This window comes from Nerophis lumbriciformis, linkage group LG09, assembly GCF_033978685.3.
Source record: "Nerophis lumbriciformis linkage group LG09, RoL_Nlum_v2.1, whole genome shotgun sequence".
Lineage (NCBI taxonomy): Eukaryota > Metazoa > Chordata > Actinopteri > Syngnathiformes > Syngnathidae > Nerophis > Nerophis lumbriciformis.
Window position 1 is genome coordinate 35494265 of NC_084556.2, and position 13085 is coordinate 35507349.

General features: G+C 39.5%; 1 protein-coding gene across 1 annotated transcript in view; it reads left to right on the forward strand.

Moving 5' to 3' along the window:
- robo4 (roundabout, axon guidance receptor, homolog 4 (Drosophila)) overlaps positions 1-5352 on the forward strand; it is a 61577-nt gene extending 56225 nt beyond the window's left edge. Inside the window, exon 19 of the mRNA XM_061961894.2 lies at positions 1225-5352. Within this exon, the coding sequence (XP_061817878.2) occupies positions 1225-1478 (254 nt within the window). The 3' untranslated portion in view covers positions 1479-5352. The remainder of the gene's footprint in view (positions 1-1224) is intronic.
- The last annotated feature ends 7733 nt before the right edge of the window (positions 5353-13085 follow it).

Consider the following 13085-nt stretch of genomic DNA (forward strand, 5'->3'; position numbering starts at 1 on the left):
TTGAGAATAAAAGAATGGATGGATGAAATAAATTCAGAATGTTTATCATGGTTCTTCTTCTTTGTACTTTGTAAACACTTTAAGTTTGAAGAGTTTCTTGAAGTGGATCATATTAGTACATTGTTTGATTGCTTTGCTTAATCCATTCCATAATTTAATTCCACATACTGAGGTATTGTTTTGGTTGTGTACCCCTCTGCATTTTTAACAAAGACAGAACCCATTGTATTGCTTTTGGTTGTGATTTTTATTCAAGTGCAGAATATGGCTTAAAGACAGAATATATGTTATTTTTATTATGTGTTTGTTTTATTTAACTTAATATTTAAAAGTTTATATTTCAATTAAAATGTTAAAATATACAACAAATACAAGTTTATTGTATTTGAATGGGTATACTTGCATTACTATTAAGTATTATCATTACACCAATCAGTGGTTAATTTGGTCTCCAAAAAATATTGGCAATAACATTGTTTATCGGCAGTAATTTGTGGTCAATATATCGTCGAGCAAAATTTGATTTTGGCCCAGAACTAGCAACGTGCATTTTCTTTCCCTGGGATAATTCCAGACGCAGTTATTGCCGGTCTTGTGCCATAAACACTGGCAGCGCGGATTCAATGAGAGCACATTTGGCGTGCTAAAAAATTATTATACATACAGATTATACTGTATACAGTCGTGCCATTTGTGTGCTGCATGTTTTACAACATACTGTAACAAAACACCACGGTTACTTGGAGCATGACAAAGTGAATGTGGAGGGCCAGCTGGTAGTACACGCAAAAACCTCATTTAAATATGGCAATCCGCACCACTATTGCACTCGTTTTCAATTGCGTGTGCAGTCTTAGTAGATCACACGCAACACACCCCCTAATAGTATACTTTGCACATGCTTTTTAGCACTTGTTATTTGAGATCTTAGGAGATCAGACCCAATATTTCCTCCCTACAAGCAGGTTTTCCTTTGTCTTTGTTGTCAAGAAGCTTGCTGGTGAGGGGTTCTGTAGGTTTTCTGTCAAATGTGAGGGGCGCGGTGCTGCATCTGCTCAATATGTAAAGAGCCTTGAGATGACTTGTGTTTGAGCAAACATATTGATCCAAGTGCCTTGTTCAGTCTACCTCGACTCTTGATCAAGGAAGTGTCCCTGATTGTACTGTACATAATCCTCTCAACATCTGAATAATCACTATGTCACATTTTTTTTCTTTGTCCAGACTTCTCACCACCCGCCTCCCCTCTCAGCGCCTTGTATCCGTCAGTTTGTGCCGAGGGCAACTCACTCAGGGATCTGGAGACTATTCCTGCATGGGACTGGAGCAGGAACTGGATGGAGGAAATGGAGGCTCAGTACAATGCTCACTATCCTGGCAGGAATACAAAACCTTTCAACGCAGAGGGAACTCTTACAGGTTTGTCAACGCCAAGTTTTCATACACCAATTGGAAATGTTAGAGGTTTCAAAGAATAGATCAAAGCCCAATGATTCACTGAAAAATAACTTGCTGATGTTTTAAACATGCAGTATTAACTTTGGATTCATGTCTGCTTTTCTGTAAGAGTTTCCTTCGGTTACCATAAGTCCAATCACTATACAGTATATGGCGTCTTAGAAATTACTTCTTTTTTTTTTCTGTAGACTCATTCGAGATATAAATCTTTCTTGGGCTGCTCTTACCATCATCATTTCTGCTGGCACACATACTAATCATTTCCAAGTAAATATAAATATGCCACATAGCTTTCAGTTTTTAATTACAGTACAGATCATTTTCTGTTCACTTTTCTAATTGTTATTATTTTTTATTCCAAGAGATATATACAGTATATTTTTTCTATTGTAATATTTTTGTTGCTATGAAAAGGTTTGGCCCCTTTCCTGATTTATTTATCAATGTTTTGCATGTTTGTTACATTAAAATGTTTACAATCCTCAAGCAGACTTAAATATTGGACAAGCTAACTAGGTAAACACAAAATGCAGTTATTTTAAAGTGATGATTTTACAAACTGTCCAAACCTACACAGCCCTATGGAAAATATTAATTGACCTTCTGGAGAAGGTCTACACTGCTTACAAAATGTTAGGTATATTTTTTGAATAAACGATAGACTTTCAGGTAGGGATGGGTATCTTTCACATTTGAACCGATACGGTACGAATTCCCGGGACCTGGGAACCGATTTCCATACCAATTTTTGTTAGTTTTTCTGTGATCATGTTGTAATTAATATAGTATCAGTATCAAAGGCCATGTTTACACTGCAGGTCAATTTCGATGTTTTTGCCAAAAAGTGACATGTAGTTGATTTTATAATGTCAATGTGCACAGTACAATTACACATTTTTCAAATCTGACCCATGCCTCTTTCATATTTAGATATAAATCTGATATGTATGTGATGCAATTGCAGTCTGGCCGATCGGGTTGCATAATACGTCATCAAAAAGCGACAAATGTCCTAATTCTTTGCCAAAATAGTTGGTCGCAAAAGAAATGGTGTCAGAATTGTTAGGAGCTGGTACATAGCTTAGCGGCATGACCCCAAGGATGCAAAGACAGGAGGCAGACGGTGAGTAAAAATAATATTATTCAACATAGACAGAAAACTCACCCACAAAGGGGTGGAGAAAAGAACAAAAGAAGGCGAGTGCAAAAGAAAGTGCACGAGTCATGGAACTTCTTTTGTAAAGGGAACAACGCATGTACGTGAGGCAAATACGCAAAGCAGTAGGCATGGATGTGTGTTTTCGTTTAATTGACTAAATATGCAATGGAATATGGAATTATTTTTCAGTAAAACTAGACATTCATTAGATAAACGCTCGGCAGTAGGCCGGCTTGGACGCTGGGCTTCTGGATCATGATTTGATGGTCGGTTGGAGGCTGAATCCTTTATTAACATCATGGTCTGCGAATCCAGGCCAAAAAAAAGGAGAAAATACAATGACCTGGATAAATGAGAACATCCATCCAGACAGTGAAAATCCCTGATGATTGTTGGTGTTTGTATGATGAATCACAATTGGCTAAGGTTAGGGCGAAACAATACGGACTGGCCAATCAGAGGAAAGATAAGGCGGGTCATCGAAACTAGTAAGCAAAATCATAACAGACACGCACTCATGTCACATGACGATGAGGGAGTCAGAGACAGAGGGACGCTTCTAGCTGACTACTCAAGAAAAAAAGAAACATATTTGAAAATGGCGGAGGAATTCTCTCCCGCAGATTAGAGTTTTCCTTTATTGATGAAGTTGACATGGAAACCCAGAATAATGCGTGTCCTTGGCCATATTTAGACAAATATATGCGTTTCAAGAAAACAGGCCAGATCCGGCCCGCGAATTAAATTAGAACCGGCCCCCAGGCCACAGCCGCCTGCTGCTGTTTGGCACGCACCAATACTCCATCAGTGTTGGCGCTAGGAATTTTCAAAATGGGGTCCCAGGTACCCCGTCAAGTCATAAAACTGGGGTCCCACGGTAAATGTTTGGTGTCCCACTACTTTGTAACCGTTTTGAAAACAAATGATGAATGTATGCATTATCCTGTTATATCTCACATTCTATATTGTGTTTTGGAAAAAGGTTGTCATAAACGTTACTTAATTAATTAGAAAAAATAAAACAAAAGAAAACAAATTTGTATGCATATGTAAATGTATTCAGTTATAAACATTCATTCACTTTCTTCGTTTCTTCATGGATCTAAACTTTACCTTTATGCATGACAATGTTTTAACCTTCTCTGTTAATTAATATAATGTAATATTGAGCCTACCAATCATTCTGTAATTGTAGACTATCAACCAGAGTGTGTTGTAAAAGAATATAAACTTTTTTTCAATCTACCAGAAAACATGTATTTAGGTAAAAACATCAAGTTACATTAAAAAACATATTTGACAAAGCATGTTGTAATATACACATTTTCATTTTGTTACGTAGTTAGACCGGATGTGATGCGTAGCGCTATAATTATGAAGTATGTGATTAGTATAGGAAGAGGTGTCTTGACATGGTTTGACGTCGCGACAAGAATAAACAATATTAAATACTTCCTGCCTCGGTCTTTCCTCTTTGCTGAGGTTTTATTCAATCTTACGAAAGAAGTTAGTGTAACTTACAACCTACATTTTATGTTTTCAAAGCACTACGCTGTAAACCAAACACGGAAGTGAAGCTCCACCTCTCTGCAAGAGGCAAAACACGCCAGCACGCATGATGATGTCGGCTCACGGCGATCGAAGATAAAATAGTATTTTCTTGTCAGGAAAACCGCTTTCCATATTGTGGCTTTGGACGTGGGGTTTCCATAATGTACTCTTTTTCTTGTGCATTTCTGTCACTATTTTCCCGCTCGTGGCTTAACAGTATCCATTCATCCATTTTCTACCGTTTGTTCCTCTTGCTTGAGCCTATCTCAGCTGCATTCGGGTAACTGAACACAATTAGGTTTTCCCATGCCACAGAAAGGGCCGAGGCTCAAAAAAGAGTAAGGACGCCTGCACGTTAATGGGGCGTTAAAAAATTAGCGCCGTTAAATTAACTTATTGTTTACGCATTACTACCGCGTTAACTTTGACAGCCCTGATAAATAATGAACTCATTTTATGATTTAGGCCGAAAATGAGCTTTCCCTCAATTCAAGAACAGCAGGATTTATCGAGCACAACTCGTTAGCATGCGGCGCTCACGCATAGCTAGCAAGGGAGATTGCCTCAACAAAGCCAAATGGTTTGTGTAAGATGCTTAAAGTGCAAGTTTAGCAGTTTGTGGCTCCGGTACAAACAATTTAATGCATGAATAAAGCCGGGGGATGAAAACATTTATAAAGCACGCTCCTGCAGGATACATTTAAAACTTGGAAGATTGGGCATGAAGGCATTTTGCTGGTATGAATGTGAAATGGGTCTTAAATTGTAGCCATTATCGTCCTAAATAGGTTGTTGAAACTTGCAGAGACCCTGAAGTAAAATCATCACTTCTAAACTGCATTTTGTGTTTACTTTTAGGTCTGTTTGATGATTGGTGCATGATGAACAAAATACAAAGAATAAATCAGGAAAGGGACACACACTTTTTCACAGCACTTATATTTTGTCTCCATGCAAACTGTAGGTTGTAGTGTTTTAAAAAAAAAGGCTGATTTTATTGACATGACTATATGTCTAAGTATTGATATTAATTTGAACTAATTTAGGATTATACTGTAAACTTGTTTTTATCTGTATTTGTATGTATGCGTTAACATATTTTGTAGTTTTGTGCAAACAAAAACGTTCCTAAGATTTGATATTTGAAATGTGTTCTGCATTACAAAATAAAAACATCGAAGGGGTGTGATACGTTATTTTATTGCTGGAGTATACCTGCTTATTGACTGTGATTATACTTTTATTTCTACCTTAACAGGGGAATTTTGATATCTGAGTGTATGTGAAATTGTACATTTGTTTCTGGTTCTTGCCATTGGGTAAGTAAAAATGCCTCGGCTGTCTCAATACTCAAGAAATGATCACAACAACGTGTGAATATCACTTGCTGATCAAATACACAGTGATGGGCAGTAACAAGCTACATGAAGCTAAGCTACATTGCTTAACTACATTTTCCAGTAGCTTAGCTACTTTTTGAACGTGTAGCTTTTCCTGTAGCTTAGCTACTTTTAGAGCCATGTAGCAAGGTAGCATACATCATGGTCTGCGAATCCAGGCCAAAAAAAAGGAGAAAATACAATGACCTGGATAAATGAGAACATCCATACATACAAAGAAAATCCATGATGGTGTTTGTATGATGAGTCACAATTGGCTAAGGTTAGGGTGAAACATTACAGACTGCCCAATCAGAGGCAAGATAAGGCGGGTCATTGAAACTAGTAAGCAAAATCATAACAGTCACTCACTCATGTCACATGACGACGAGGGAGTCAGAGACAGAGGGACGCTTCAAGCTGACAACTCAAGAAAAATAGAAACAGTTGAAAATGGCGGAGGGATTCTCTCGCGCAGATTTGAGTTTTTCTTTATTGATGAAGATGACATGGAAACCCAGAATAATGCGTGTCCTTGGACATATATACACAAATGTATATTGATATTATATAATTTTGAGAAAACACAGCCCAAAACCTTAGTTTTTAGTATTTTACTGTGTAAACCAAAATCATAATTGCTCTCTTCATCTAAGACTTGGAACACAAATTTAGGAACACACATTAAGGTGAGTTTAGTTCATGAACGGTTTTACTGCACATAACCATTAACAACTGTTCTCAAACAACACACAAGTCATTGGTTTTTTATTGTCAAGATATAGATAGATGCTGTTTTTTTTTTTTACTGCAGGTAGAGAACATGAATAACATTGTACGAGTGGGCCAAAAAAAAGGCAAACTAAAATAAATACATACAGTGGGGTGCGGGGACCCCTAGAGGTAGATGTAGGGTCCCCAGCTAAATGACAGATAGTTAATAGTAATAGACCCTTATTGGGCCCATGTGTACACTCTCAGTTACATTAACATTGATTTTATACATGGGGCCCATAGATAGAAATGCCATGTAGCTTTAATGTAGCAAGCTACTTTTACTGTGTAGCTTATAGTGTAGCTTGCTACAATTCTCCGGGTATAGCTTCCCCTGTCGTTTAGCTACATTTAATCGAGAGTAAATTTTAGCTTAGCTTACTACATTTTACAAGTAGCTTGCCCATCACTGCATATAAAGCAGGGAAACTAAAGCTTTTACCAGAAGCTGACATATTACCTGTTTTTATTTAATAAAGTTGACAAAACAACAAATGTATAAACTGTTTGGACGTGTGGTTAAATTGTAATCTTGGCACTTTTTCATGCCATTGTTCATCATTAATTATTGCACTGTTTTTTGTGCCTAATATTAGTTTCAAGTGCTGCAAAATGCTTAAATATTCTGATTTATGGACGTTTGAGGCCAAATCCTCATCTTTGAGTGCTTGTTTTTAAGATTTTGAATGTTCATAAACTTATTTTATACGAGATTTTAGCTGACGTTTGTTCAATCAATCAATCACAATTCAACCCTTAATCACAAGTGCCTCAAAGGGATTCACAAACCACAACGACATCCCCTGACCTCAACATACATCCAGGAGAGGAATAATTTCAAAAACCCGAACTGGGAAAAAAAAGAGCCCCAGATGTCGGATGCCAAGTGAGTACAATTATTGACTTGTTACATTAATAGATAATGTGAGAGTTTAGTTCACCAGGAAGCCAGCAGAGGATTAGACTTAGACTTAGACTTCCTTTCATTGTCAGTCAAATTTGAACTTTACAGTACAGATAAGAACGACATTTTGTTGCATTAGCTCGTTATAGTGCAGGATAAAAGATCAATAAGGTGCAGATATAAATAAATAGATTACTGTACAGATAACTATATTGCACTTTTGCATATGCATCCACATTTATGGATGTATGTTATATTGTCTTTATATTCCAGCGAGTTAATGGTAAATGGTAAATGGGTTATACTTGTATAGTGCTTTTCTACCTTCAAAGTACTCAAAGCGCTTTGACACTATTTCCACATTCATCCATTCACACACTGATGGGGAGAGCTGCCATGCAAGGCCCTAACCACGACCCATAAGGAGCAAGGGTGAAGTGTCTTGCTCAAGGACACAGCGGACATGACAAGGTTGGTAGAAGGTGGGGATTGAACCAGGAACCCTCAGGTTGCTGGCATGGCCTCTCTTCCATCCGCGCCACGCCGTCCCAAGGAGAAGGTGTAAATCTCGCGCCAGGCTGTACCCATATCCGCAGCAGGTCTCCAAGGTGAACAGCCTCTGGCATGTTAGAACAAATTCCCCCCGTTTTTGGGGGAAATTGAGGGGATTACTATGATGCGTTCAAGAGTTTTATGGCCTGGAGGAAGAAACTGTTACAGAACCCGGAGGTTCTGCTACGGAGGCTGCGGAACCTCTTTCTAGAGTCCAGCAGTGAAAACAGTCCTTGGTGGGGGTTGGAGGAGTCTCTGCAGATTTTCTGAGCCCTGGTCAGGCAGCGGCTTTTTGCGATCACCTGGATAGGAAGAAGAGGAGTCCTGATGATCTTTTCTGCCGTCCTCACCACTCTCTGGAGAGACTTCCAGTCTGAGGCATTGCAGGCTCCAGTCCAGACAGAGAGGCTGTTGGTCAGTAAGCTCTCTATAGTGCCTCTGTAGAATGTGGTGAGAATGGGGGGAGGGAGCTGTGCTCTTTCCATCCGACACAAAAAGTGCATGCGCTGCTGAGCTCTTTTTACAAGAGCTCCGGTGTGTAGGGACCAGGTTATATTGTCAGTTATCTGCACCCCGGGAACTTGGTGCTGCTTACCATCTCCACCGCTTTGCCATTGATGAAGAGTGGAGCGTGGCTGGACTGGTGCCTCCTGAAGTCGACGATGATCTCCTTGGTCTTGTCGACATTCAGGACCAAGTTGTTGGTTCTGCACCAGTCAACCAGATGTTTCACCTCCTCCCTGTAGTCCATGTCGTTGTTGTCACGGATGAGGCCCACTACTGTCGTGTCGTCCGCATACTTCACAATGTGGTTAGTAGTGGACCTGGCGCAGCAGTCATGGTTCATCAACGTGAACAGCAGCGGACTCAGGACGCAGCCCTGGGGGGAGCCGGTGCTCAGGGAGATGGCACTGGAGGTATTGTTGCCCACTCTCACAGGACTGGGGTCTGTCTGTGAGGAAGTTAAGCAGCCAGTTGCATAGGGGGGTACTGAATCCAAGGGTAGGGGATCTTCTTGCATGTCGACAATGCAGAGACGTCACCTCCTGATGCACAGAAGAGTGCTCCACCCTGGGTCAGTCATTGATTATTTTGTTTCTTTGCTCTACCTTTTTACATATTATCAAGATGTTTCCATCTCTTAACACTTTCACATTTCAACACATCCTATTTCTTCCCTTATTCTCTGATTTAATACCGATGGTTGTGCTTTCTCAAAATGAACGTCATCTTCAATCTTTGGAATGACTTTGGACTCTTCCTTCATCAATGATAATGATAAATGGGTTGTACTTGTATAGCGCTTTTCTACCTTCAAGGTACTCAAAGCGCTTTGACACTACTTCCACATTTACCCATTCACACACACATTCACACACAGATGGAGGGAGCTGCCATGCAAGGCGCTAACCAGCACCCATCAGGAGCAAGGGTGAAGTGTCTTACTCAGGACACAACAGACATGACGAGGTTGGTACTAGGTGGGGATTGAACCAGGGACCCTCGGGTTGCGCACGGCCATTCTTCCACTGCGCCACGCCAACTTTTTTTTTTGCATTTCCTTCAATATCTTCCTCATGAGCTGTTTTAACAATTGTTCTTTCCTCATTTCTTCCTCCGCCTTTTCTTCAAATCTCCACTCTCGTCCTTCCCATTTCTGCATCTTCCTCCGACGTCGCAGTACTATCGATCTCGAGCAATAAGCTAATGCTAGTGAGTGAGACCAGATATTTTGGTAGGTGACATTCGCTACCTCAACTCAAATTTTTGCTTTCATTCTTAAGCGTAAAAATTAGCCGAGACACAGCTCTTATTCTGAAAAATCTGTAAAAAACTCAAATTTTTTGTTTAAAAATGAGTGTTTGAGTTGGTTCAGCTGCAATAACACTGCCTTTTTCTCTTTAATCACCACAGTTTGTTTGCATGGAAGGGTATGGCACTCTTTACATTTCTTCAGGGTGGGCAGGTGCGGTAGGTTTTGTTGGCTGGGAAAAAAACAACATCCATCCATCCATCCATTTTCTACCGCTTGTCCAGAAGAAATGCAAGAAAAAAGAGCAAAAAGACATAATGTAATGAGAAAAACCTAAAAATAACTAATAATAATACAATTTGTCGCTAATAACACAAAGATGTTAACACAAAGTTTTGATATACAGTATAATTAATGTCTGTTTATAGCAATGAAAAATAAATTATTAATTTTGTATCACATTTGGAGCCTTTTTTCTCATTATATTAGGTTATTTGATCTTTTTTCATACATTTTTACAATTTTTTTTTTTTGACAACATGTTGCGGGTCAACAAAATTCAAGATAAAGTTAAAGTACCACTGATAGTGTCACACACACACTAGGTGTGGTGAAATTACCCTCTGCATTTGATCCATCTTCTTGTCCACCCCCTGGGAGGTGAGGGGAGCAGTGGGCAGCAGCGGTGGCCGCGCCCGGGAATCATTTTTGGTGATTTAACCCCCAATTCCAACCCTTGATGCTGAGTGCCAAGCAGGGAGGTAATGGGTCCCATTTTTATAGTCTTTGGTATGACTCGGCCAGGGTTTGAACTCACGACCTACCGAGCTCAGGCCGGACACTCTAACCACAAGGCCACTGAGCAGGTTGATGTGGGCTACAAATGGCCCCCGGGCCGCATTTTGGACAACCACGTTCTAGCATCCTTGCTCTAGAATCAACAAAACCATTTTTCTTTTCTTCACGGAAACGATTGTTTGTCCGAGTCGTATCTCAGTCAGCTTTTGTTTCTCGGAGGACACACTTTGCTTCCTTCTTTTTTTTTTACTACTCAATCAGCAGTAACTTTTCCCGTGGATCACAACTGACAGTATTTTCTCCTGTAATCCTGGTCGTGTATGTGGGTCACTTGGGTCAAATGAGACTGGAGTCATTGAGTAAAGAAGAGCTTTACTGTCTGCTTCATTCATAAGCTGCGTTGCTGGATCAACTTTTCATGTGTGCTATTTAAAAAAACAGCTAGTTTGTCCTTGCCAGAAGCATTTCCGCTCATCTCCAGTGGAGTCGCACTTGACAAGCAGCGAATATTTCTTAGAACAAAGACCAAGAAGCTTAACTTAGATTTGGGCTGAATTGTCTATCTGTGTGTTTGCGCGTATGCGTGCGTGTGTGTGTGTGTGTATACACGACTCTCACAAAGATTAGACTACCCTTCATCTGTCTCCTTCACTTAAGACCATATGTTTCTACACAAAGCCTCCAGCTCCACACTATCGAGGCGCACACAGCTTGTCTTATTTATTCACACACACACACGTCTTTAGGATTTGTCCAGTCCAGATTGTAACCCAAAATACCAGCTTTATAATGCATGTTAGAAAGCCCAATGACCCACATATAGGAAGGTCACACTATTGGTCTTATTTTGTATATTCCGGAGATGTTTGTTTTTGGTCAAATGATTTTGTCAGCATTACAGTTGCGCCTTGCTGTTGCTCGGGACCTTCTGCAAAAACGCTAGTCCAAGATCATCTCTATGACAACATTTTAAGAATCTGCTGCCAAAAAAAATGTGTTTCTCACTAGTTTTTTGAACAGAATTCGCACCAGTAGAATAGCCCAAATGATGAAAAAGAGAGGACCTAAGACGGAGGTTTGAGGAACACCTCTAGTATAAAAAAAGAAGTTTAACAAATGACTACTGACTGCATCTGATGTAAATAAGCTACACCTTAGTTACATAAATATATGTAAAATATATTATATTTATAATGTATATTTTCTGCTGGATCTACTCTCTATTGTATGCTGCCCTTTTTTTGCTGCAGCTGTTACAAATATAATATAATATAATATATCAGTATATATTATATACTGTATATATAATATGTAAATAGTACATATATGTTATATTTTATATTGCTACTATGGTACATTTTTAGTCTACTTTATACCTGCATTATAATTTCCATCCTTCCCCTTTCTATCCTTTGTAACTGAGATACTGTGTGGAACAATTTCCCTTGTGGACCAATAAAGTTTGTCTAAGTCTAAGTCTAAATCACGTTAGGCAGGGGTGTCAAACTCAAATACAGAGTGGGCCAAAATTTAAAACTGAACAAAGCCGCGGGCCAAGGTTGAACAAATTAACCTTTTTAATAGGGACCCAAACAAGTTTTGCATTAAATATTGAACAAGCAAGGCTTATATAACTTTATAGTGACATGCAAAATCGAGTTTCAAATAATAATAATAATAATTCAAAAATATCAATGGCATATCAAATACAATTTAAATAAAAATGTAATGCCTCTTTTCTACTTGCAGCTTTCTGAAGTAAATATCAACATTAACGTTTTCCACAGGCTAATAAATTTGAAAATAAAATAACAATGAATAAACCAACCATTCAGGACTTTAAACTGCTCAGTTTGCAACACACTGATCTAATCTGATGTGCCCAAGACAGATACCTGGCTTCTTTTCTTGGATGCTAGTTCATTAATGTCGGGGCTCAGGCTTTGAGCTGAGGCAACCTTCATTATCGAACGAAGGTGTTCATCAGTCATTATATCTCATAGTCCACCCGGACCACAGTCTTGGGGGCATGCCTTAAAGGCACTGCCTTTAACGTCCTCTACGAGCTGTCGTCACGTCCGCTTTTCATCCATTCTAACAAGGTGCCCGCCCAGTCACAAGATATGTGCGATTTCTGTATGCACACACACGTGAATGCAACGCATACTTGATCAACAGCGATACAGGTTACACTGAGGGTGGCCGCATAAACAACTTTAACACTGTTAGAAATATACGCCACACTGTGAATCCACACCAAACAACAATGACAAACACATTTCGGGAGAATATCCGCACCGTAACACAACATAAACATAACAGAACAAATACCCAGAACCCTTTGCAGCACTAACTCTTCCGGGACGCTACAAAATAGTTAGTGCTGAACTGAATGAAAAGCGGACGTGGCGATTTTCGGGAGGGACACTGAAATTTGGGAGTCTCCCGAGAGGGATGGCAAGTATGAGAATTAGCGGTGAATGCGGTGTTACCGCGGCACCGGCGCTGTATATAATCAGCGGGCCAGCTCTAGTGTTAATTTGATATCGCCTCAAGGGCCAAGTGAAATTACACGGCGGGCCAATCTTGGCCTGCGGGCCAGAGTTTGACACCCATGACGTTAGGGAAAAAAATGTTAACTGCCAAAAAGAAGAGGACTTAATGAGGTGCCTTGAGGAGTGCCTCTGTTATGTAAATCACAAGTTTAGACCCAAGTGTTCTATGTTATAAATATATATATATATATATATATATATA